At 61.3% G+C, this 23,870-nt stretch overlaps 8 protein-coding genes across 8 annotated transcripts; 5 read left to right on the top strand and 3 right to left on the bottom strand.

Moving 5' to 3' along the window:
* Positions 1-514: 514 nt before the first annotated feature.
* Positions 515-1,886, top strand: EsH8_VII_000427 (uncharacterized protein; the record flags this gene model as incomplete). Its single annotated transcript, XM_083270560.1, has 2 exons — positions 515-1,354; positions 1,404-1,886. 2 exons carry the CDS (start codon positions 515-517, stop codon positions 1,884-1,886), a joined length of 1,323 nt encoding a protein of 440 aa, XP_083128117.1.
* Positions 1,887-3,749: 1,863 nt separating this feature from the next.
* EsH8_VII_000428 (uncharacterized protein) lies at positions 3,750-9,041 on the top strand (the record flags this gene model as incomplete). Its single annotated transcript, XM_083270561.1, has 14 exons — positions 3,750-4,004; positions 4,058-4,598; positions 4,666-4,889; positions 4,953-5,232; positions 5,309-5,542; positions 5,630-6,342; positions 6,424-6,586; positions 6,647-7,003; positions 7,062-7,185; positions 7,244-7,315; positions 7,377-7,427; positions 7,500-7,564; positions 7,637-8,723; positions 8,807-9,041. The coding sequence occupies 14 exons, from the start codon at positions 3,750-3,752 to the stop codon at positions 9,039-9,041; spliced, it is 4,401 nt and encodes a 1,466-aa protein (XP_083128118.1).
* A 375-nt stretch (positions 9,042-9,416) lies between these two features.
* Positions 9,417-10,378, bottom strand: EsH8_VII_000429 (DUF3632 domain-containing protein; the record flags this gene model as incomplete). The annotated part of the gene is made up of 2 exons (XM_083270562.1): positions 9,417-9,859; positions 10,036-10,378. The coding sequence occupies 2 exons, from the start codon at positions 10,376-10,378 to the stop codon at positions 9,417-9,419; spliced, it is 786 nt and encodes a 261-aa protein (XP_083128119.1).
* Positions 10,379-12,129: 1,751 nt separating this feature from the next.
* On the top strand, positions 12,130-12,830 carry EsH8_VII_000430 (uncharacterized protein; the record flags this gene model as incomplete). The annotated part of the gene is made up of 2 exons (XM_083270563.1): positions 12,130-12,448; positions 12,580-12,830. 2 exons carry the CDS (start codon positions 12,130-12,132, stop codon positions 12,828-12,830), a joined length of 570 nt encoding a protein of 189 aa, XP_083128120.1.
* Positions 12,831-13,583: 753 nt separating this feature from the next.
* EsH8_VII_000431 (HET domain-containing protein) lies at positions 13,584-16,126 on the top strand (the record flags this gene model as incomplete). The annotated part of the gene is made up of 3 exons (XM_083270564.1): positions 13,584-13,986; positions 14,071-14,784; positions 14,898-16,126. The coding sequence occupies 3 exons, from the start codon at positions 13,584-13,586 to the stop codon at positions 16,124-16,126; spliced, it is 2,346 nt and encodes a 781-aa protein (XP_083128121.1).
* A 721-nt stretch (positions 16,127-16,847) lies between these two features.
* EsH8_VII_000432 (alanine--tRNA ligase) lies at positions 16,848-17,660 on the top strand (the record flags this gene model as incomplete). The annotated part of the gene is made up of 1 exon (XM_083270565.1): positions 16,848-17,660. The coding sequence occupies one exon, from the start codon at positions 16,848-16,850 to the stop codon at positions 17,658-17,660; it is 813 nt and encodes a 270-aa protein (XP_083128122.1).
* Positions 17,661-17,964: 304 nt separating this feature from the next.
* EsH8_VII_000433 (uncharacterized protein) lies at positions 17,965-19,865 on the bottom strand (the record flags this gene model as incomplete). Its single annotated transcript, XM_083270566.1, has 3 exons — positions 17,965-19,034; positions 19,103-19,735; positions 19,790-19,865. The coding sequence occupies 3 exons, from the start codon at positions 19,863-19,865 to the stop codon at positions 17,965-17,967; spliced, it is 1,779 nt and encodes a 592-aa protein (XP_083128123.1).
* Positions 19,866-21,110: 1,245 nt separating this feature from the next.
* On the bottom strand, positions 21,111-22,764 carry EsH8_VII_000434 (major facilitator superfamily domain-containing protein; the record flags this gene model as incomplete). Its single annotated transcript, XM_083270567.1, has 4 exons — positions 21,111-21,278; positions 21,336-22,383; positions 22,467-22,570; positions 22,642-22,764. 4 exons carry the CDS (start codon positions 22,762-22,764, stop codon positions 21,111-21,113), a joined length of 1,443 nt encoding a protein of 480 aa, XP_083128124.1.
* Positions 22,765-23,870: the final 1,106 nt, after the last annotated feature.

Here is a 23,870-nt window from a genome sequence, read left to right on the forward strand (position 1 = left end):
GAACTCATGCAAGGCCGTGGTTCTTTTCCAAAAGAAACAATCTTCCGACGGACCAGCTGCGACACCAGGCATGCCTCGACCCAATAATCGCATCCATATCGTCGACGGTGATAGACGCTGGCCACCGAGCTCATCAGCCAGTCCGATCACAAGAGAAGAGCATATATACGTTGAAGATTCAATAGACCCGTCAGACTCAGCTTCCATATCACGAGGAAACCGGAAAACTTTACCAAGCCGGCCTTATCAGCCTCAAAATCGGAAGGAGACCTCCTCCCACTATCACCGCCACGAAGATTCCGGTCGCAAAAGCGAGCGCAAAAGCGAAAGAAAACGAGAACCTTCACCAAACGCAGGACCGTCGCGTCGACCGACAACACGACGACGTCCGAGTTTCAGACCAAACGCTGCCCATCCCGACTACCCCACAATGGACCCATGGGAAAGCGACGCGGGCTTCTATACAGGTAATCCGACGTACGGGGACCGAGCTAGCCGTCACAGGCCAGCATCGATGTACAACCATGTGCCTGCGTACGGTATGCATTCATATAGTGCCCAAAGACCACAGAGCTACTTTGGCGGGCAAGGCTATCAACCGTATGGACTCCAACATGACCCGAGGAACCCGTTCACGGGCGCATATCAAGTACCGCCGCCTCATTTGACGCCGTATATGTGGTCGGCGCCCCCGCCACCCCCACCACCCCCAACTCACGTTCAAGAGTACAAGACACCGGCTCCACCGGAACCGGCGCCGCCTGTAGAGGTTGTGGAATCAAAACGAGAAAAAGAGTTGGATCCCGAGCTTGAAAAGCTGAAGCAGGAGCTAGAAAGGCGGAGGAAGGAGCAGGCAATGAAAGAAGAAGAGAAGCGGAAGGAAGAGATGGAGGCACGGCTTCAGAAGCAAGCAGAGGAAGCCATCGCGAAAAGAATGGATGACATGAAAAGAGCACAGGCGGAGGCCCAAGTGCAAATCGAGAAGGCCAAGGAAGAAGCAGCGATGGCTACGAGAGCAGCTATCGAGGCCGAAAAGAAGGCGGAAGAACAGAAAGAGTTGCTGTTCCAAGAGGCACTGCGGAAAGCAGAGCAAGAGGCACGAGAGAAGGTCGAAGCAGAGGCACAAAGAAGGCTGCTAAACGAAGAGATGCAGCACCGCGCTTTTTTAGAAGCTAAGGAGAAGTTGGCCAAGGAGGCGGAAGAGCGGCGGTTGCAGCAAGAAGAGGAGGATGAGAAAAGGAAGCAGCTGTTGCAGGATCTCAGAGATGAAATCCGAGCCGAAATTCTCGCCGAGGGGAGCGGAGCACTTGGCTCGCCAAGGTCAACCAACAGAGCTATGCATTCCTCTCGAGTGGTCAATCCTTCCTACGGCTACGGCCGCAGGTTGAACGATATTGAGGAAGACCTACCAATTCGGCGTCATGATCGGCCCATGTCCCGAAGAGATGAGACTAATAGGCCTCATGCGCCGCCCTATTGGCCTCAGAGACCGCGCCAACCAACAAGGCCTCTACAAACACCAAACATTAGAGATTCGGACTTTGACTACTATCTACAAGGCAGGCCTGATGCATTTTTGGGTCAACCTTGGTTTTCTCAACCTGAGGGATTTGATGATAGAGGTTGGCCAGCACGACCAGGACCAGAGCGTTACCGACCACGGTTTGTCGATCCCAACGAGCGGGCCAGGTTTCAACAGCCGTATGCCGAAGATGACGGCTCGGAAAGTGCAACGGTCATCCCACCATCAGCGAATAGGACAAACTCTCGACCTGGTCGAGGTAGACCTGCAAAACAGAGAAATTCCGGACCTGCGGAAAGGAACTCTGCCGCACGCGATGAGGATCGTGGCAATGAAGCCTCAGACTTTGGAATGTCAGGTCTAAATCTCTCCCCGGACGAAGATCTTCAAGCCGGTGATCGCTCTGCAACATCCCCCAGAAACCAGAACGGCCATGACTCGTCTACAGACGATCCAGAAGAAACAACTGTCAATGGATCGTATGCTAAAGTTGAAAAGAGCACCGGGACATCACAACCCCAGCTTCCTGAAGCTAATAGCAGTGCCCACTTTGAACATAGTCCTGTGCCACAGTCAACCCCCATTCCGTCTTCGGCAGATTTTACAGACCTCCCGGGAGGGAATCGACCAAACCAAGGCCCCAGGGTGAATTCATCTCAGCAAAACACAACTAGGAACAGCCCACTGCTCCCTTATCTGGCAAAGCATCTGTCAGAGTTTGAGGAGCGAGCTTCTCGGCGGAATAAGTTGAGCGCTTCGTCCGGGCCGCCCCAGTTCTCGGTACCCACTGGGCCGGAGGGTCATCATTCACATCCGGACTTTCAACTTGAAGATTATCTTCAACGGACCAGAGAAGATATGCCGGACGGTTCATTTCCGATGTCCACCCAGCAACTTGGTCACTGGCGCGCAGACAACCGCGAGCCGAGGGGAGTAAACCCAAGATTTGACACGTTCGATTACGCGGCTGCGGAACCGTTCGCGTTGGTACCTTTTGTCTTGCTCCCAGTTCGTTTGATGCAGCCCATGCAAGGTTCAAGGTCTCGTCTCGACATGACAGAGAGAAGTCCTCGAAGGCCAGGTGGCAGAGCTGAGCCGCGATACTACTATTAACTTATTATCAATGTACCACTTCTTGTATTTGCCACCTGGGCATTTGTCACCTAGGTCTAGATATAATGGACGCCCTGATCACTCAATTTACACACACGTGGGTTGAATACCATTACCCCAGCCTACGATTCGAAATCTTGATCTCAACACAAGAATTGTGCTTCTGATGTACGTGATGAGATTATGACCCGTGTTCCACACCTGTCAGGACTAGGCTTCTATTGAACTACCTCGTATTGTACGGAATGCAGCAACCAGTAATGAGCGCAGCCTGGTTGAATTACAGAGCAGAAATCTTTCGTTGGCTTTTTCAAATGCAAATATTGACTAAAACGAAAATTCATGACGAAGTTATTCGCTGGGATGAAGCTCGAGACCAAAGGTCCCAAGACGTTTGAGAGGAAGAAACACACCGTCCAGGCGTTTTCGCTACAAGTCATCGTGCAGATAAGAGAACCAAATAACAAGTTTCTAATCTCTCGAAATCTACATGTCGACATCACGAATCCTAGACACCCTTGGCCCGGTTGAAGCCGCAGCGGCTACGAACCGAGATCCTCCATCAACAAGTCGCGCTCAAAACCAGAACTTGCTTATTTCCAGGTGCGAGAGTAAGCTTTGTCACCCCTTTTGGCAGACGGGCCCCCCCTTGGCGTCATCGCCCAAGGCCGTTTCCTCCCGAGCAATTGAGACCTTCTGACCAACACGTTTTTTTTCGGCGAGCATCCCGACCCGGGCCCTGGTCGTCCCCGATCAGGCAGGTGTGCCGTCAGCACACACACAGTCATGGCGGCAGCAGAAGCCATTACCGACTATGCCCGGGGTTTCCCAGGGGGGCGCCGCCAATTGCGCTGCGAAACAACCACCCCCCCGGCCGGAAATCCTTCGTGCGGAACGGGTGTTCTCGTCGCGGTGGCTTTCGCGTCTCCGACCTCCCTGGACCGCGACCACGTTGCGTCAGCCGCCTCGTATTGGGATCGGGGGAGAGCCATTGAGGCAATTTGCAGTACGTCCAGGCCGAGCCTCATAAACGACCGCAAGGGCGCCCGGATTGCAAGCCAGCCTGCTCAGGCATCTCGCAATTGGTGTTCACACGCCAATAAAAAATACAAAAATGGCTTTTAGAGCCCATATGCAGGCCGCCTTCGGGGCATCCGCGTGCTCAGGCCACGCCTTTTCAGGGGCTGTGCTTTTGCCGTCCGCGCGATGCGGCGGCATTCTCAACCTCAACCACAACAATCATGCTCTGGACTTTGCTCTTATCGTCTTGCTCTACTCAATTCCCCTAGTGCTCGGACTCGTCCGGGGCTGGCAGCTGTGGAAGAGGCCGGTGGTGGTCCAGGGCTCAACCACAAGGACTTTGAAGCTGGTAAGCCATAATTATTATACAAATACACAATGATATCTGATTCATCCTGCTAGGCCCTTTGGCATGTCCTCGCTGCGGTCCAGATCGCAGCCTTGGTTCTTGCCGTCGTCGACGGGCACAATCATGGCGCCCTCGGGGTTCTCATTGCCTCTGGCGCTCTCGCGATTGCGTCCAGCATCTTCTTCGTCCTGATATCCAAACTGGAGCACGACAAGTCCCTGGCCCCATCCGCTCTCCTCCAAACTTTCCTGTTAGTCACCGTCATTGTGGACGCGGCGCGCCTCGGCGACTTGTGGATTGCTCCCCACGAGGTCGGAAAGGCCGACCTGGCGCTGGCGGCCGCGCAGTTCGCAGCTACAGCCCTCCTGCTGGTCGCGGAGTCGACCTCCAAGTCCGCATTCGTCACCATCCCGGCCATTCGCGTTTCTCGAGAAGAGCGGTCCGGCATCTTCGGCAGGAGCCTGGCGCTCTGGATCAACCCGCTGCTGTCGCTGGGCTGGAAGAAGGACCTCGTGGTGGAGGATCTCGAGCCCGTCGACGACGACCTCTCGAGCGAGAAGGTGTTGCATCGGCTCTCTAGGACCTGGGAAAATGGTTCGCTTGCTCTCGCCCCGACCCCCCCTCCGATCGACCATTGCTGACCGTTGTCGGATCCCCCCAGTCGACCAGACCCGAACCCACGCCCTCGTGCTGGCCGTCCTCAAGGCGTTCTGGCTCGAGCTCTTCTTCATCCACATCCCGCGTCTCGGCATAGTGGGCTTCGGCCTCGCGCAGCCCCTGCTCGTGCAGACCACCATCGAGTACATCCAAAACCACGGCGACAGGCCGGTGGGCTTCGGGTACGGGCTCATCGGCGCTTTCGCTCTCACCTACCTCGGAGTCGCTGTAAGCGCCCGCCGTTTTGTTTGACCCGGCGACAAGCCTTCACCTCGCTAACACCCTCATCAGATCTCCACGCAGTGGTCCGGCCAGCTCACCAACCGGCTCCTCACGCGCATCCGGGGCGCGCTGATCGCCATCATCTACCACAACATGCTCTCCCTCCGCGCCGAGACGGGCAACTCCCAGGCCGCCGTCTCGCTCATGAGCGCCGAGGTCGAGCGGATCACGGTCGCCTCGCAGTGGTGCGTCGCCATCGTCCCGAACTTGATCCAGGTCGGCTTCGCTCTGCGGATTCTGAGCAGCCAGCTCGGCGCCATCGGCGTCGCCCCCGTCGTCATCGCGCTATGTGAGTCCCGCGAGCCACGCCCGGGCCTTCCCCCCCGCCGTTTTCGACCCGGCCTCTGACTAACCCATGCGTGCAGTGAGCGTCTCGGTCAGCATCAAGCTCGGCCAGCTGGTCCCGCCGCGGCAGCGCAGGTGGATGCAGGCCATCCAGAAGCGTGTCGGCATCACCACCGAGATCATGGGCTCGGTCAAGGGCATCAAGATGAGCGGGCTGACCGCCACGGTGCAGGACCAGATCCAGGGTCTGCGAGACTTTGAGCTGGACGAGTCCAAGAAGTTCAGGAAGATGCAAATCGCCAACATGCTCGTCGGTAAGTCTCCCGTCCCCTTGCGAACTCCTTCCCGTTGCATGCCCCCCCAGGGCTCAAAGGCTCCGGTATGTTGCTGACTCTGTCCAGGGCAATTTCCCTCCATCATGACGCCCTCCATCACCTTTGCCGTCTTCGCCGTCGTCCAAAAGCTCTCCAACGGCGAGCCGCTGAACGTGGTGCAGGCCTTTACGTCCCTGAGCCTGCTCGGCATCCTGATCAGCCCCGTGTCGGAGCTGGTCATGATCCCCAACAACCTGGGGTCGGCGATCGGGTGCATCGACAGGATACAGGAGTTCCTGGTCAAGGAGAAGCGGGACGACTACCGCCACATCAAGGGCGGCGGCCCTCACGAGAACGGGACGGCGGCCGGCGACGCGCCGCCGGGGTCCCGGCCCCTCATCACCGTCTCGGGGGGCTCGTTCGGGTGGCACAGCGACAAGGCGATCCTGCACGACCTGGCGCTCGAGGTCCGGCCCTCGACCCTGACGATGCTCGTCGGCCCCGTCGGCTCGGGCAAGTCCACGCTTCTCAAGTCCCTCGTGGGCGAGACGTACCGCATCTCCGGGACCGTCGAGTACTCGGCCGCCATGGACGTGGCGTACTGCGACCAGGACCCCTGGATCCTGAACCAGAGTATCAAGGACAACATCGTCGGCGGGGCCGGGTACGTCCCGGAGTTCTACGGCCGGGTCGTCAAGGCCTGCCAGCTGGAGGAGGACCTCGGCCTCCTCCCGCAGGGCGACGACACCGTCGTCGGCAGTTCGGGCGCTGCGCTCAGCGGCGGACAGAAGCACCGCATCGTAAGTCTTTTTTCTTTTTTCTTTGAGCGTTTCTCCGAGCAGCAACTTCGGCCCCTGACGCATGACTGACGCATTCAACAGGCGCTCGCGAGGGCGGTGTACAGCGGAAACCAAGTCGTCATCATGGACGACAACCTCAAGGGTCTCGACTCGGACACGGCGTCGAAGTGCTTCAACGCCATCTTTGGCGCCCAGGGCCTCCTGCGCGACCAGAACAGGGCCGTTTTGTTCGCCACGCACAACGGTATGTCCACTCCCCCCTCTCCCCTCCGAACCAAACCCGTATTGACAGAACAAACCCCAGCACAATGGCTCCGTTTCGCGGACCAGATCATCGCGCTTGGCAGCGACGGCACAATCTCCGAGAGGGGCTCGTACGAGGAGCTGAGCAAGACGGGCGGCTACGTCAGCACGCTCAAGGTCTCCCAGCTGGCGGACCACGCCGACGACGCCGGCGCGGCGGGCGAGACCCCCCAGGAGAACGGCAAGCAGAACGGCAACCCGGCGGCGGCGGCCAAGACCAAGGACGCGGCCGGGTCCAAGGCCCGCGGCGCCGCAAACACGAGCTCCCTCGTCTACTACATCCGGTCCATGGGGACCTCGGCCTTCTTCCTGTTCGTGGCCATGGTCCTCTTGCAGATGGCGTGCCGGACCATGCAGCGTAAGACACCCGCGGCTACCACGTGCGCTTCTTGACGATGGCTAACACATCGGCGCAGGCCTCTGGGTGAAGTTCTGGGTGGCGGCCAACGAGAGCGGCGGCGACCAGAACCTGGGCATGTGGGTGGGCGTGTACATCCTGTGGGGCGTGTCGACCGAGTTGTCGCTCGCCATCGAGACCCTGTGAGATTCCTCTTCCGTTCCCGGGGCCTCCCAGTTCATGGCACTGACATATCTTCAGCTATTTCCTTGTTGTTATAGTCCCTCACTCGGCCAAGGGGCTGCACTTTAGCGTCCTCAAGGCGGCGCTCGCGTAAGCCTCCCTCTGATTGCACTATGCCGATGGCAAGCAGATCAAGCTGACAAGAGACTAGGGCGCCGCTGTCGTTTTTCGTCAAGACGGACGCAGGTGTCATCATCAACCGGTCAGGACGCCCCCCTCCTTCCCCTGACATCACCAGGCGTCGGTGTCACGATGTGTGCTAACAACCCCCCAGATTCAGCCAAGACATGAACCTCGTCGACCTGCCGCTGCCCATCGCCTTCATGTTGACATTCGACTGTAAGTAAACAACCGCACAAGCCATCCCTCGCACCCCCCCTTCATCCTAGCATCCCAAGCTAAACCCCGCAGACCTCTCCCTCGCAGTCGCGGACCTGGTCCTGACCTGCATCGCAACGGGCTACCTCGCGCTCGCCACGCCCGTCCTCGCGGCGGTCCTCTACGCGATCCAGCGCGTCTACCTGCAGACGTCGCGCCAGGTGCGCCTCCTGGACCTCGAGGCCAAGTCGCCCGTCTTCTCGCACTTCCTCGCGTCCTTCGCGGGGCTCGTGACGGTCCGCGCGCTCGGCCGGGCCGCCGACGCGCGCGCCGAGAACCTCGCGCGCCTCGACCTCTCGCAGCGCGCCTTCTACGCCATGGGCAGCATGCAGCGCTGGCTGCTGCTCGTGCTCAACCTCGTCGTCGCGGGGCTCGCCGTCGTGCTCGTCGCGCTGGCCGTCGCCCTGCGCGCCTCCGTCGACCCGGGCCTGCTCGGCGTCGCCCTCGTCAGCGTCATGGGCTTCGGCCACCTGCTCACGCAGCTGCTCAACTACTGGGCCATGCTGGAGACGAGCCTGGGCGCCGTCGCGCGCATCAGGGAGTTCGAGACGGGCACGCCGTCCGAGGCGGGCCGCGGGGGGGAGGATCCGGCTTCGCTTCCCGCGGGCGGGTGGCCCGCCGCGGGCGCCATCGAGCTCGCGGGCGTGTCGGCGGCGTACGATGACCACCGCGTCCTGCGCGACGTCAGCCTCTCCGTCCGGCCCGGCGAGAAGGTGGCCATCTGCGGGCGCACGGGCAGCGGCAAGTCGACGCTGCTGGCGCTGCTGCTGCGGCTGCACGAGCCGTCGGCGGGCGCCGTGTCCATCGACGGCGTCGACATCGCGCGCGTGCCCGTCGGCGCGCTGCGCGAGGCGCTCGTCGCGCTGCCGCAGGACGCCCTCTTCCTCCCCGGCACGGTGCGCCGGAACCTCGACCCGCTCGGCGGCCACGGCGGCGACGACGACGCCGTGTGGGCCGCCCTGGGAAAGACGGGCCTGCGGGCCCTCTTCGAGGACAAGGGCGGGCTCGACGCGGAGCTGAACACGGACTGGCTGAGCGCGGGGCAGAAGCAGCTGTTCTGCATGGCGAGGGCGCTCCTGCGCTCCAGCCGCGTGCTGCTGCTGGACGAGGCGACGAGCAGGTGAGTCTTTGTTCCCATCCCCTATGCAGATGACGCTCGCACACACGGATGAACTGCGCTGACATTTTGACAAAAAAACACAGTCTCGACCAGGCCACGGAGCAGGTCGTCCAGGACCTCATCCGGAGCGAGTTCCGGGGGTGGACCGTCGTGGTCATCGCCCACCGCCTGCGCGCCGTCGCCGACTTCGACAAGGTCGTCGCCCTGCAGGACGGACGGGTCGTCGAGTTCGACAGCCCCAAGGCGCTGCTGGAGAAGGGCGACGGCGTGTTCGCGTCGCTGTGGAGGCTGCAGGAGGGTTCGGTGGACGGCGTCTAGCCGACTAGCTGTCACTTGCAAGTTGCCGAGGGATAGTTCGGTGGTTGATGTCACCGCGCGGCATGGAAATGGTTGTCAAAGCATTGATGTTTATCAGCAAGCCGCAGTTGTTGGCTTGCATTGGTTGGGTCGGCATTGCGGATTCATGTCGGTACTCTTACCGTTGTTTTCAGACTCTTTTGTTTTATTTTCCTATGTGCCCTTTTTTTTTTTCCTTTTCCTCTCTCTACCGTACTCCAACAGTTTCCTTTCTTTGCAAATAGACCACGGAACTGAAAAGTTGGTGCTGAACTTGTTTTTGGCATTAACCTCATTAATCTTCATAAAGTCTTGGCTTCACCGCCGAATACCCCCTAATGGAAAACGGCACATTGCTCATTTGCTCTTCATCGTCTCGGCCGCCTTCCCGGCGAGGCTCTTGACCTCGGCATCCGACAGCGAGGCCTGCGCCGCCGCAAAGGCGTCGGCCCAGACCCCCCACCTCTCGTCGTTCAGGCCCTTCCACTCGCGGTCGCCGAACTTGCCGCCGGCCTTGGCCGTCTTGCCGTCGAACTCGCGGTCCTTGGCGCTCAGCTTCTGCAGGGCGTCGCCCGAGTAGATGATCCACAGGTAGGCCTGCCTGACGGCGGCGGCGGTGTCGGCGTCGGCGGGGTGCTCCTCCTCGAAGGCGGTGCGCAGGGTCCAGAGGCCGTACAGGGAGAAGTCGAAGGGGTCCTGGGGGTCGTTGAGGTCGGCGCGGGCGGTCAGCTGGGCGGCGAAGGCGGAGAGGTTGTCCCAGGCGGCCTTTTCCTCCTTGGACGCGGATGCGTCGAGGGCGTCTGGCGTTGCGTCAGTGAAACCGTGTCTCATTCATTCACTTTGACGCTCCATCGACTCCATGCTAAGGGCGGAGGCCCGGTGGGATTGCGGAGAGGGGAGCGGGGAGGGGTGAGTGGGGAAGAGGAATAACGCTCGCCCATGAGAGGGCACTCGGGATAGAGCCGGCTCGACTCACCAAAATTCCATAAATCGCGCGCCACCCATCCAAAGGTGGGAAGCTCTTTCCAGACGACCTGGTTGCTGAGCTTGAGGGGCTGGCCGTCGGAGGCGGTGACGGTGGTCTCGCGCAGGCGCTGCAAGAAGTCGAGGAGCGGGGCCTGCTTCTCCGGGGCGGTGGTCTTGGCGACGGCGAAGACGGCGTTGTAGGCGTCCCAGAGGAAGTCCTCGATCTCGGACTCGGCGGCCTTGGCGAGGTCCCTGAACTTCTGGACCGTGTCGTCGAGGGCGGCGTCGGCCTTGACGAGGGAGTCGAGGGCCTTGTAGGCGGGCAGGGCCGCGATTGCGCTGTTGACGCTCATTCTGTACTGTGGTTGGGGGTTTGGTGTTGTTCTCAGTGATGATTGAGTCGGGCGGCGCGGGGTGAAGAGGGGTAGTTGTTGGTGTGTTGTTGGTGTGTTGGTGATGGTGTTTGTATTTGTGTATCTGTGCTGGTGTAGGTGTTGTGTTGGTGTTGGTGACAGGTTGTGGATATTATTCAGCCCCGACCGAGGTTTCGTGACGACAGCGGCGACGACGACGACGGCAGCGCAACGGGAAGGTGGAAAGCTTGGAAGAGGCCAAATCTCGACCCACGTGGAGGCGTCGTTGCGTCGCGTTGCGTTGCTTCACTGACGTCGCCAGCCGTCAGCGTCAGCGGGCGGGGCACCCTCTGCGCTGTTTGCCGTGTTTCAGTGCGGTGCAGGCCGGTGCCGTGCGGTGCGGCGCTTCAGAAGAGGAAGGTCGATGGACGATGCGACGGAGCATCCGCAAGGCGTGGCATGGCATGGCACGTCGCCTACGGGGGGACACAGCCGCTAGTTTGGCAGAAACAGGGGGGGTGCTAGTGCTGTGTGTACTTCTAGTGTATGAAGAGTGGTGCTGGTGAGTGGGTAGGCCGTGGGTAGGCAGTGGTTTAATTAATTAGACATTGCCGTCACTCGCTAGCACTTGTTTCTAGCGGCCTCGGCCTCGGCCATGTCATATTATACATACATAGCATGCACACTACTGGATACGCCACTGTAGTGTACTATGTAGTGCAGTCGACCGTGGGCATGGCATGCATGCATGCGCGGGAACTGTGTAGATATCAGGTGTGGCCGTGGGCTGGGGCTGGGCTGAGGCTGGACTGGACTGGGGTTGGGGTTATGGCTGTGGCTGTGGCTGTGGCTGTGGCTAGGAGTCTGGACGGTAATTGTGTGTCCTCGATTCCTTCCCAGACGTTCCATATCGTGGTGCCTCTGGCAGCTGCGCTACTCGCTGCTTCCTTCCTGCATTCGATGCTGTTTCGCTTGCTCGGCGCCTCCCGACCTGCGCCTTCCTTCAGCCAGCCCGGCCTGGAGCAGTCCAAGAAAACGCCGAGGGGCAGGAGGGGCAGGAGGAGGGGCAGGAAGGCGCGCAAAAAAGCATGCAGCGAATGGCCGGCGACAGAGTGGGGTCTGTGTGGATCTGGCATGGGGACGGCGGCCTCTCCCAAACAGGCGTAAGATTAAGCTTATGTTATTACGCCGGCCCTGATTGGCGCAGTGTTCTCTTCACGTGACCTCCCGCCCCCACCCTCGCGCCGTTCCTGCCGTTCTGTCCGCCCTCAGCTGCCCTGGACCAGCTGAAGAGATGGCCTTTTCAGCCGCCGCGGTATGGTTGGACCCGGTGGCCTTTTTTGTGTTTTTTTGTAGCTTTTCTCCCTCTCTCGGCGTCCAAAACACAGCTGGCCAGGGCCACGTCGAATTGCAGTTTTCCGCACTTGGCAGACGGGACCTCGCGCCGGCCAAGTACTCGGCGTCCAACTGTTTCATTTTTACGGACAACGCATCCTCTCTTTCTCTCTCTCTCCCTCTCTCCCTTTCCCTCTTTGCATTCGACCGGACCCCTTAACAACCAACTCGACCAGCATTTGAATTGCCCGACGGCCTCTCCCCTCCCTTTCCGCAGTGGACATTCCCATCCGCTTCGAAACCCCTTGCAAATAAACATTGACGACATCCTCGCGGCGTAACCCCCGCCAAGCCTCTCACTTCCGTCCACCTCCCCCCCAGAACCAAATCCTCGTCTCCCACCACCGCCCGTCGCCATGGTCGCCTTCAAGTCCACCCTCGTCCTCGCCCTGTGCGCCGTCTTCGCCGTCGCCAGCCCCGTCGACATCTCCGAGCAGGCCCTCGACAAGCGCCAGGGCACCGCCGACATCGCCACCGTCACCTGCGGCACCAACAAGTACTCGCGGAAGCAGGTCGCCGAGGCCGCCGCCGAGGGCTGCCGCCTCTACGCCGCCAACCAGCAGATCGGCACCAGCCAGTACCCGCACACCTTCAACAACCGCGAGAACCTTGTCTTCACCACCTCCGGCCCCTACCAGGAGTTCCCCATCCTCACCTCCGGCAACTACACCGGCAGTATGTGCTCCCTGCTCCCGTTTTGCTCTTTTTTGATGAATCCAACACACCCCTGCCCCTCCCGCTCAACCCCGCCCCCCTTACCCCCCCGGTTCTCACGAGTCGCGCGGCCCGCTGACGTGCAGTTGCAGAGGCTCCCGGTGCCGACCGTGTGGTCCTGAACCCGTCCTACCGGGGCAGCTGCGTCTACGTCGGCGCAATGACCCACACCGGCGCCGTCCAGCGCAACGGCTTCGTCGAGTGCAACGAGACCAAGTCGACGTCCAGCTCGTCTGGCTCGTCCAGCTCCAACAACGGCACGTCCGCCGCCTCGACCCTCGTGGGCTCTGGCTCACTAGGCGCCGTCGTGTCTATCCTGTCCCTGCTGGCTTTCGCGGCCTGATGGCCCGCGGGCAGCGGGAGTGAAGTGAATGAAGGGCCGCATGTTTATGAGTAATAGAAGGGTTGGTTGCCGAGCCTGGGCCGTCTGTCCACATCCGGCATCCGGTTGACCTCCGTCCAGCGCATATAGCTAAGCGAGAGGCAAGTAACGAATAATAACAGATTTCCACCCACTCCTTTCGTCCGGAAGCCGTCGTTCTGAGCATGTGCATGCGATTGACTGGAGAGCAGGGGCTTGCATTCCGAGCTCCGCTACACTGACTGGGCTGATTCCAGGTTGGTAGGGCTTGTACATTGCGAATATGGTTTCTTGAAAAAGGACGCCTGAATGAACTCGTCGGCACAAAACTTGATATCCTGGATCAAATTAAGCAGCTCATCCACATCTGACAAAGAAGAGCTATTAAAAAACACTCATATCGATCACTTCCAAACCAAATGGCGAACAAGAGACCTCCGAGGATGCTCCAGCACCCCCGGCATCTAGCCCGCCCAATCAACACCCCCTTGCCAATCTCGCAGCACCGCCGTCTCCACCCCCGCCGTTACGAATGCCCCGAAATCACTCCAGCCCTGCCATCTCACATCCCCGGCCCCAAAATCTCACCCGCTTCAGCTGACCTCCCCGCCGTCGCCCGTCTGCGAGGCTGGGCTCTGGTAGAGTAGAACGTGATTGACCCGCCGGTTTGAAGTTCCTCGGTTTCTGTCCATCTTCTTTCCTTTTCCCCCGACTCGCTATGCGATATCCGGCGTCATGATTTGCGACTTTTGCCGGAGCACCGTCCTTGAGTCTGGAAAGACCTGGGGCTACCACCACGATGACCCGGTGGACTTCGATGCCTCAGTGGAGGCGGGATGCGTGTTTTGCACGAGGCTCGCCGAGAGGCTCGGCGAGGAGCCCGACAAGCGCCCCGATGAGAAGACCAGCGAGAAGCCCAGTGAAAAGCCCAGTGAGACGCCCAGTACCGTAGCACCGTGGTTCGACCAAGTGGGCGACACCAAGTCGCTGTACCGCTGGAACATGCGCCCGGCTGCCCGAATCAGAGAGACAAAGAGCTACGTGTCAATCACGTTCCGGCCGGTCGCGGGCCGGAGCGTGGGGCCCAGGAGAAGCGAAGACCTCCCGGAAGTGAGGTTCGACCTGATCCCAGAAGATGGTAGGAAACCTCCCCCACTCCCCCCCACCCGGCGGTGCTCCCGCGCCGCCCCGGACACATGCGCTGACCCCGCGCAACACTCAGACCTCGGCGCCATCCCCGACGCGGACGAGCTCGGCGCAGGCACGGGCTCGGAGCAGTCGCAGGCGCGGATGAGGCAGTGGCTGGAGGACTGCGTCGACAACCACCCAAAGTGCGTCAGGAGCCACGGCAGCCGGGATTTCGTGCCGACGCGCGTCCTCGACGTCGGGCCCGGCGACGCCGCGTGGCCGCCGGCGCGCATCCGCGTCGTCAACACCAGGCGCGACCCCATCCGCGCGCCCTACCTGACGCTGAGCCACTGCTGGGGCCGCGGCTCCTTCGTGCGGCTCACAACGCAGACGCTGGACGAGTACACGGGGCCCGGCATCCCCTGGGAGGCCGTCTGCAGCAACGCCAACTTCGCCCAGGCCGTCCATACCGTCCGCCGCCTCGGCATGCGCTACGTCTGGATCGACTCCGTGTGCATCATCCAGGGCGTCGGGGCCAAGGGCCCGCACGTCGACGACTGGGCCGCCGAGGCCCCGCTCATGCACAAGGTGTACCGCAACTCGTACTGCAACATCGCCGCCGCCGACTCCAGGGACCACACGGGCGGGCTCTTCCGCGAGCGGACTCCCGGCATCCTGCCCGTCCGGTACACCCCCGCCCGCCCGTCCACAGCCTTTGGCGACAGGGTCTGGAGGGTGCTGAACTCGGACCTGTGGGACAGGGACCTGATGGGAAGCGAGCTCTACACTCGCGGCTGGGTATTCCAAGGTACGCTCCGCCGGCCCCCCTCCTCGCTCTAGACCATCGACCCAGTCTTTGCGTGTCTTGCGAAAAAGCCAAAAAAAAAGGAAAAAGATTCTAACCCCCGAACCCAAAAAAAGAGAGAATGCTCTCCCCCCGCCTCCTGCAGTTCGGCGCGGCCCAGCTCTTCTGGGACTGCGCGACCCTCAGCGCCACCGAGACGCTCCCCGCGGGCCTCCCCGCGCCGCTCGACGCCGCGCCGCGGACCGACCGCCACTGGCGCGAGCGGCTCCAGGGCTCCGCGCTCTCGGTGCGCCCGCTCGCCGGCACCGCGGGCGACTCGCTCGAGGCCTTCTGGCGCGCCGCCGTGCGCGCCTACACGGCCTGCGCCCTCACCTTCTACGGCGACAAGCTCGCGGCCGTGTGGGGCGTCGCCAAGCTCGTGCGCGACGCGCTGGGCGAGGAGTACGCCGCCGGGCTGTGGTCCAACAGCCTGCACGAGCAGCTGGCGTGGCGCGCGGCGGACTGCGCGGCGTCGGGGCGGCCCGCGCCGGCGACGGCCGCGGCCGGGTTCCCGTCGTGGTCGTGGGCGTCGCTGCGGGGCGCCGTCGACGTCGCGCCCCGCGTCCCCGCCGTGCCGCGGTTCTACGCCGCCGCGGGCCACGGCGGCGGGCAGGTCCGGTTCCGGGTCCGGACGCCGCTGTTCGGGCGCCACCAGGGGGAGCACTCGGCCGTGTGGAGCGAGGAGGTGGTCAACATGACGCGGAGGCTGGACGAGGCGGCGGCGCGGGTGTCGAGGAAGGCCAAGGCCGGCGTCGTCACGACCATCGCTCCGATCCCCGAGGAGCCGCCGGCCGCAGCTCCGCCGGCGACGGAAGAGGAGAAGAGGGTTTTCGCGGCGGACAGGCCCCCCGAGCTCGTCGAGGACGCGATTCCCGTCCAGGCGCACGTCTGCGCGGGCACGCTCCGGGCGGCAGCCGAGAAAGGGCGGTGGGTGTTCGCCGTGGAAGGCGGCGGCCAGGACGAGGCCTTGTTCGAGGCGTACCCCGACACCCTGCCCCCTTCCGACGAGACGCCCTGCGAGCTCGTCCTCCTCGCGGCGTCCAAGATGCTGATGGACGAGTGGGGCGACTGGAGCATCGACGAGGGGTGCCTCGAGGAGGACGAGATCTACGACGTGCACTACTCCGGGGCCGGCATCCTCGTCGAGCGCGCCGGGGACGACCGCTTCAGGCGGGTCGGCGCCGTCGCGTTCCGCGAGGTTGGCGGGGACAGCTGGGAGAGGCTGCGGCGGGCGTGCGGGCAGGGCGACGAGATGCTCGAGGACGAGCTGGACGTCGAGGACGGGCGGAAGATATGGCTCGTCTAAGTTGTGCGGGCATAGAATCCCCTCCCCTTGATAACCAAACAAAAAGCAAAACAAAACACAATTCTCCTTGGCGTGACATCTCGAACCAAATCTCACTTGTGTCCAAAGGCCAATCATTGAAGAGTTTCCAATATTACATGAATATGCCACATACCCAATCGAGTAGTTTTGGCTTACGGTTTTGGCTTACGGTTTTGGCTTACGGTTTTGGCTTATGGTTTTGGCTTACGGACTTGGCAACCCATTGCATTAGCGACGGGGTCTAGGCACAAACAAGACCATTGCATATCCGTAGCTGACAAACTCGGGTTGCCTGGTACCATGAACACAGATGAACATGTTCGATAGTTACTCTCCTTTCTCAATAAGCCACCATCAAAGAGTCACTCTGACTCCTAGTCTGCCACAATGACAACCCGACTAAACCGTTCCCGTTTCACTCCTCCAATGCTGAGGGAGTCGTACAGGGCGCACGCACCACTGAAGGGCCCCACTGACAAGGGGCTTTGGGCCACATTTAAACACGGCTCGCGCCCTTCATGTCAATTGCTTGGTTCATAGAAGACCCTGGAACGGACAAGAAGATCACCACTTCACCAGCGCATCTGCGAGCAACTCCAAACCCTTATATAGCGGTTGGAGGCCGGCCGATTCTACCGTAATCAACCGGGAAGAAGAGAAGAAAGAAAAGAAAAGAAACACGCCTCCAAAGACAGACACAATGGCATCGGCAGCAGCCAGGACATACCTGGCCTTCCAGCACAACGCCAAGCTCCACACGCTCAAGACCATCGTCACCGCGGTGCGCCCCTTCGCCGACCTCGAGGACGCCAACCGCCAGCTCTTCAAGGACGGCGGCGACCAGGACCACGTCGTCGTCACCGAGCAGACCATCTTCCACCCGCAGGGCGGCGGCCAGCCCTCGGACGTCGGGTCGCTGGCCGGCCCCGCGGGCGCCTCCTTCGCCGTCAGCTCCGTGCGCATGGACGCCGTCCGCGACGGCCAGGTGCTGCACCTCGGCCGCTTCGGCGGCGCCGCGCGCTTCGCCGCCGGCGACGAGGTCGAGCAGGCCATCGACGCCGAGAAGCGCCTGCTGTACTCGCGCCTGCACACGGCGGGCCACGTGCTCGGCGCCGCCGTGCGCGGGCTCCTCGAGAACGAGGTCGAGGGCTTCGACGAGCTCAAGGCGTCGCACTTCCCCGACGCCGCGTCGTGCGAGTTCCAGGGCCTCATCGACGGCGCGTGGAAGGCGCCCATCCAGGCGCGCCTCGACGAGCTGCTCGCCGCCAAGCTGCCCGTCCGCGTCGACTTCTGGGACGAGGACGACTTCCGCCGCCGCGGGCTCGAGCGCCTGATCCCCGACCGCAGCCTGGCGCCGCCCGGCGAGAAGTTCCGCGTCGTCGAGATCGTCGGCGCCGAGGTCTACCCCTGCGGCGGCACGCACGTCGACTCCACGGACCAGTGCGGCGAGACGGTCGTCAAGAAGATCTCGAGGAGTAAGGGCAAGTCCAAGGTCAGCTACGCCGTGAAATGAGGCGGGGGGGGAGGGGAGCCGCACGGGGGAGGCCGCACCACGATAGACGATAGAAACACGATAGATGAGGGTGCATTTCAATGGGGTTTCAAAATGGGGCAAAGTCGTTAGATTTTAATATTCTTAATTATTTTCTCGTATAAAATCCTGACCTATTTCCCCAGTTAAATCACCGAGTCTAATCCTCTTGAACCGACACAACCGCCCATACCGGATATCTGTAAGCCTCTAAACCCATATTACATGCCAACTCCGCGCCCTCCCAAACGCCAGTCTAACCCGTCTGAACCAGAGAAGTTTACATCTACACGCGCAGGACGGAAATGCCCGAGATGGTGCGGTCCTCGTCGGCAAAGATCTTCTTCTTGTCCGTCCCGTCCACGTTGCACCGGTAGATGCTGCCGCCGAGGTCGCTGAAGTAAACGTGCCCGTTCTCCCGGTCCAGCTTGACGCCGATGGCCTCGTTGAGGTGCCGCACCAGGATCTCGTAGCTCTTCGCGCCCGGCGCCGCGGCCGCCAGCAGGCCCGTCTCGGGGTCGAGGCGCGCCTTGTTGAGCGTGTTGCCCTTGGGGATCTCGCCGCGGTCCGTCCAGAAGATGGTGCCCGTCTCCTCGTCCACCTCGAGGTCGATGGGCTCGGGCAGGTCGCCGAGCACGCAGACGACGTCGTCGCGCGTCTCGGCCGTCTTGCCCGCGGGCATGTCGATGTTGGCGCAGAAGATGCGGCCCTGGCCCGACTTGGGCGCGCCCTTCTGCGTCCAGTAGAACTTGCCCAGCGCCGGCGCCACCGAGACGCCGACGCACCACGCCGTCAGGTCCACGGGGTCGCGCCCGCCGACGGCGAGCGTCTCGAGGCCGCTGCCGTCGAGGTTGGCGCGGCACACGCGCATGCCCTCGCGGTCGCAGAAGTACAGCTTGCGCGACGCGGGCTCAACGACGAGCTGCTTGGGCGTGTTGATCTCGCCCGCGGCGAAGAGCGACCGCGCGTCGCTGCCGTCGAGGTTCGCCGAGAAGACGGCGCCGTCGGGCGCGCCCGGCGTGCCCATGCACGTCCAGAACATGCGCTGCGTCGCCGCGTCGATGTCGATGCCGTCCGGCACGTGCTGCCGCTCCGCGAGCACGCGCTCCACCTTGCCCTCGGGCGAGAGCTGCAGGATCTGGCCCGACGCCGCGTGGTCGTTGGCGTTGGCGAGCCCGAGGTCGAGCGCCACGATCTTGGGGAGCCGCGGGTAGAGCCCGCCCTTGGCCGACTTGTTGCCGAGCTTGCCCTTGGAGAGGTACTCGCGCTGCAGGAAGTCGACCGTGTACTCCGGCGACAGGCCGCGCTCCTTGACGTAGTGGTCCTCGATGAAGGCGACGGTGTCGAGGCCGACCTCTGTGGCATGCTGTCAGCGCACGTTCATATATTGGTCGCCGGGGGCGGACTCCATGTGGCACTCTTACCGTCCATGATCTTGCACGGGCCATTCCCGAGCTTGGTGAGTTCGTAAAACAACAGGTCAATCTCCTCCGGGCTCGACACGCCCTCGGCCAGGATCGACAGCGTCTCCCGCTTGATGGCGGCCCACAGGCGGTTGAAGACGAACCCGGTCGACTCCTTGCGGGCGGTGAAGGGCTTCGTGCCGACCTCCCTCTGCCTCTCGGTCATGAAGGGGAAGTAGTCCGGGTTGGTGTGGCCGTCGGTCATGAGCTCGACGACCATGTTGCCGGGCGGCATGTAGTAGTGCGTGTTCATGATGCGCGTCTTGGCCTCGTCCGACACCTTGCCCAGCATCTCGGACGACCTGTACGACGACGAGTTGCTGGCGAGGATGGCGTCCGCGGGCGCCTTGGCCTCCAGCTCGGCGAACGTGTCGGTCTTGATCTCGATCCGCTCGGGGACGGCCTCGATGACGAGCCAGGCGTCCTTGACCGCCGTCTCGAGGTCCTCGAACACCCGGACGTTGCCGGGGCGCTTCCGGCCCGACGCCGGGTAGCTGTCGACGTTCTGCTTGACGTAGTCCAGGCACGGCTGGTGCTGCTTGGCGTCGGGCTCGCGGACTTGCACGTTGTATCCGCCAGAGGCCCAAGTGCAGGCTACATGGTGTTGTTAGCGACCCCGAGACTATGGCGGGAGCAACGGTTTCTTACCGATTCGGCGGCCCAGCACGCCGCCTCCTAGGACGGCGACCGGGCGGTCGCTGTAGTCTGATGGCAGTGGAGTCATCGATGCGGTTTCGACAATAGGGTTGGGGGATTAAAAGTAAGAAATACGGGGTACGTCGTCTAATGATGTAAGATCTACAGTGCAGAACGGGCAGCAGAAGCCAAGAAAGGGAGACGCGGTTATATATGCGGCGGCGGTGGAAGGCGACTAGAAGCCGCCGTCGAACTTTTCGGCGGAGCACATCGTCATCGTCCCCCGACCGTGCCGGGCCACCCGTCGTCCCGCCAGCTTGGTCATCGTGGGTCCGACGACGAACACACGCCTCTCTGCCGGGCTGTGGCGCGTGAGAGCGAAAAAACGCATTGACGGAGGTGGGAATGACGCAGTTGGGTCGTGGGCCTGGTCCCAACGAGTCGGGTTTCGGTGCCGATCACGGTGTCGGGGTCTCCGTCGATGGGCCGACCCACCCAGGATCTTGCAGGAACCAGTACGCAACAGCGCCTTTCCCCCTGTTTTCAGGACATGCTGTGCAGAAAAGATCGATGACGGGGGTTGGGAAGCAGACCGCTGTTTCTCGACTGCTTCTGTAAGCTTTTCAGGAGTTCCCGGCCGTCAATTATCGACAACAGACGGAAACCAGCGCATTGATGCAGCAGGGTTTGCTGCCAATGGCGTGCCCAAGCCAATCCCGTCATCCTCGGCATCTGGTGGGGCGGGCCCGTTATTCCAGTACCGGCCTCGGCATCCGCGAGCTTGTACAGTGGAGACGCCCACTCCCGGCCTCGGCATGTCAGGATTCTCTGTCAGGGTCGGCACCGGTCTCGCCTTTGACGGAGGAGCTGCCAATGGCTGCCCAATCGGCGACGGCTTTCGAATTCTCCTGGCCCGTCCATTTCCGTTTCGAAATACTGGCCCTCCCGCCCTTGTTCTGTGTAATGCACAAGCGTGCCGCCAGTTGCTGCCGCCAGTTGCCAACGTGTAGCAGTTGTGGCTATATCTTAGCGACCAAAGGAGTACTTACTGCAACCACTTCCTCTCTTTATTCCAATGTTTCAATAGCACGTGGGTCATTTAGATGTAAGCAATATTAAATATGAGATGTTTATTCTCCCATTCATCACCCCTATTTTGACTCAAACTCAGATGCACGACACCACCTTTGTTTTTTAAGTTGTCTCACTCAATCACTCGTGGGACAGTGAGTTTCGTTACGTATAGTTCAACAAGTCAATTAAATTTTCGGGTGCTAATCTGAGCCGCAGCACCAGCGGGTAGTTTGGACTAGACCGTTCCGCAAACCCGCCACTAAACAGTATCGTTGTCGTCTTTCACGTCGGGGTTCTTGGTGACGGATCCCGTCTCCTCCTCCGCGTTCAGCACCCTCTTCTTCGCCTCCCTGTGCGTCAGGTAGGTGAGTCCCACGGTCCAGACAATCAGCGCGATAGAGCTGGCGATCATGGCCCACATGCCCCTCTGGAAAACTCAGGTTAGCCCGTTACTCTAGTACCGGCCTCTCGACGGCAAACTTACAGTAAACCACGGCGCCATGGAGGCGCCGTAGAAGATGATGCTCCACCACGAGTTGACGGCGTTGCTGCCCAGGTTCATGCCCGCGAGCACGACGCCGCGGAAGACGCCCTCCTCGTACCGCATCGCGTCGTTGCACCACGCGAAAAAGGTCGCCTGGCACGCGTACACAGCGCCGGCCCAGTAGTACGCGCCGAACACGACGGCCGTGGACGAATCGCTCGTCGGGTTCCGCGCCGCCACCAGGACCATGACGGACGTCGCGACGCCCGTGATGCCGATGAAGTAGGCGACGAGGTACCGCTTGCCGCCCAGGAAGTCGGTCAGCGTCGCCCAGAACAGCGTCGAGATGATGCCCACGGCCGGCACGCCCGTCGGGTAGTTGTTGAGCTGCGGGATGGTGTACTTGTTCGTGGGGTGGCTCTTCATGTACAGGCCCAGGAGCGAGTTGGTGCTGAACGACTCGGTCTCGCCGGCGATGATCCAGAGCACGACGAAGCCCCACCAGTACCACGACGTGAGGACCTTCTTCATGAAGCGCCACGTGAGGGGCGAGCGCTCCTGGATCTGCGGCACCCGGGACCGCGCCAGGGCCTTCTCCTCCTCGGTGAAGTAGAAGGCCGTCGTCGTGTGCGGGGTGTCGGGGAAGCAGAGGAAGCCGTAGATGGCGACGGGGATGGTCATCAGCCCGTCGATGATGAACAGCCAGCGCCACCCGCTGAGCCCGTGCAGGCCGTCCATGCTGCTGTGGATGCCCGTCTGGATGAAGCCGCCGAAGAAGGTGCCCGCGAGACCCGACGCCGTGAAGATGCCGCTGCGCTTGCCCAGCTCGCGCTCCGTGTACCACGCGCCCAGGATGTAGTGCGTGCCGACAAAGGTCGACGCCTCCGAGATGCCCTGGAAGAATCTGATTGCCATGATGGACTGCGGGTTGTGCACGCTGGCGGTGCACATGGTCAGGGCGCCCCAGATGACCATCATCAGCGGGAACCAAATGCGTGGCTTCACATAGTGAAGGGACAGGTTGGACGGAACTTGTCCGATGACGTAGCTAGCTCAATGGTCAGTAACAAAAACCAATCAAGTCTTACACGGAGAGCGCGAGTGTGCAGGAAGGGAAACAGATTTTCTTACCCAATCGTGAAGCAAGTGTTGATTTGGTTGAGCTGGTTTCCAACGAAACCCAACTCCTCCTTCATGCCAGAGAGGTATGCATTGTTCAGGTTGGTGCGGTCGAGCTGCGACCAGGTAAGCAGGGGCTCGTAACTAAACTCCACAACGCAACAGGAGCTTGGGTTCCGGCACTCACATAGTTCACCAGGTAACTCAGACAGCAAAACGTCAGGATGAAGAAGTCGACCTTCTGGACGAGCTTACGCTCTCCCGGCTGGTACTCGACATTCAAATATTTACGAATCTTGTCGAATGCCATCTTGACGAATCCGCTGCGGGTTCCCTCTGCAGAGAAGACGAATTGCGGGCAACAAGTGGGATGCTGAATAGCTAAACTGCGTCGTTCACCGCGGAACCTCCCAGGGACCGAAGCCTGACCGACCTCTTATGAGCTCAGCTTCAGGATTGCTTGGCCTCGTTGCGATTCAGCTTCTAGCTACTGGCACGGAACCTATCGTCGCTGCAATCGCCCCAGAGATAAGGAATATGGTCACAGGAATAAATAGCAGGGGTGGTAATCGTAACGTGTGCGATAGGGCGGCTCCCGTTGCTCGTGTCGTGAGCGAGGCCGGGGGGGTTCGTCGGCAGAAGGAATCCCGCTCAATGGCTCATCGGCATATTCTCTGAATGGGGCCTTATCGCACGTTTCTTGATGTTGGCGGCTTTGACATCGACCGTCGTCGGTTCCGTCGCAATGCGATCTGATTCGACGAATCTGCTGCACTGTGAGCTCCCAAGACCCTTATCATATCTGATCTTGCCGATGAAGATCGCGGCCCCCGCAACGAACCAGAACGGAGCGATAAGCTTACAGCCTCCTTGGAGTTCCTCGTCCGATGTCGTCCAGCGGACGCTTCTCCCCTCTGTCCACCTCCGAAGGACCCCTGATACACCTGGGACGCAGATACGCCGGATACGCTGACGGGCAGGCAAAGCTTAGGCGCGTTGGCGGAATGTGATGGTGGCTTCGGGATTGACGACTGGCGCTCGGCGATATCGATTGACGGGAGAATTTTAGGGCTAGACGAATCGCTAGACGCGTCCCACTTTGCGGTCGCGCCCTTTACGGACAGGTCGGTCGGATGGAGAAGGGAGAAATCTCCTGGCCATTCCTGGACGTGGACGGGCCAGAACACGCGAGCGTCGTGGGGTTTTAATTGACGCGGCGACCCTGACGTCGAAGTGCATGTGTACGGTTCCGGTGCGACAACGCCGCCATGCATCGTTAAACCATCGCCCTGGTTGGCTCTTTTTGTGAACGAGCTTCTCCCGCTCGAGTTGACGACTGAGCCTGTACGTCATTTGACTCACATCCACGCGGCAATACCGCCGATTGCCGTCCTCATCTTCAACGCGCTTGAAAAG

The sequence above is a fragment of the Colletotrichum jinshuiense genome, chromosome 7, assembly GCF_051148585.1.
Source record: "Colletotrichum jinshuiense chromosome 7, complete sequence".
NCBI classification, from domain to species: Eukaryota; Fungi; Ascomycota; class Sordariomycetes; order Glomerellales; family Glomerellaceae; genus Colletotrichum; species Colletotrichum jinshuiense.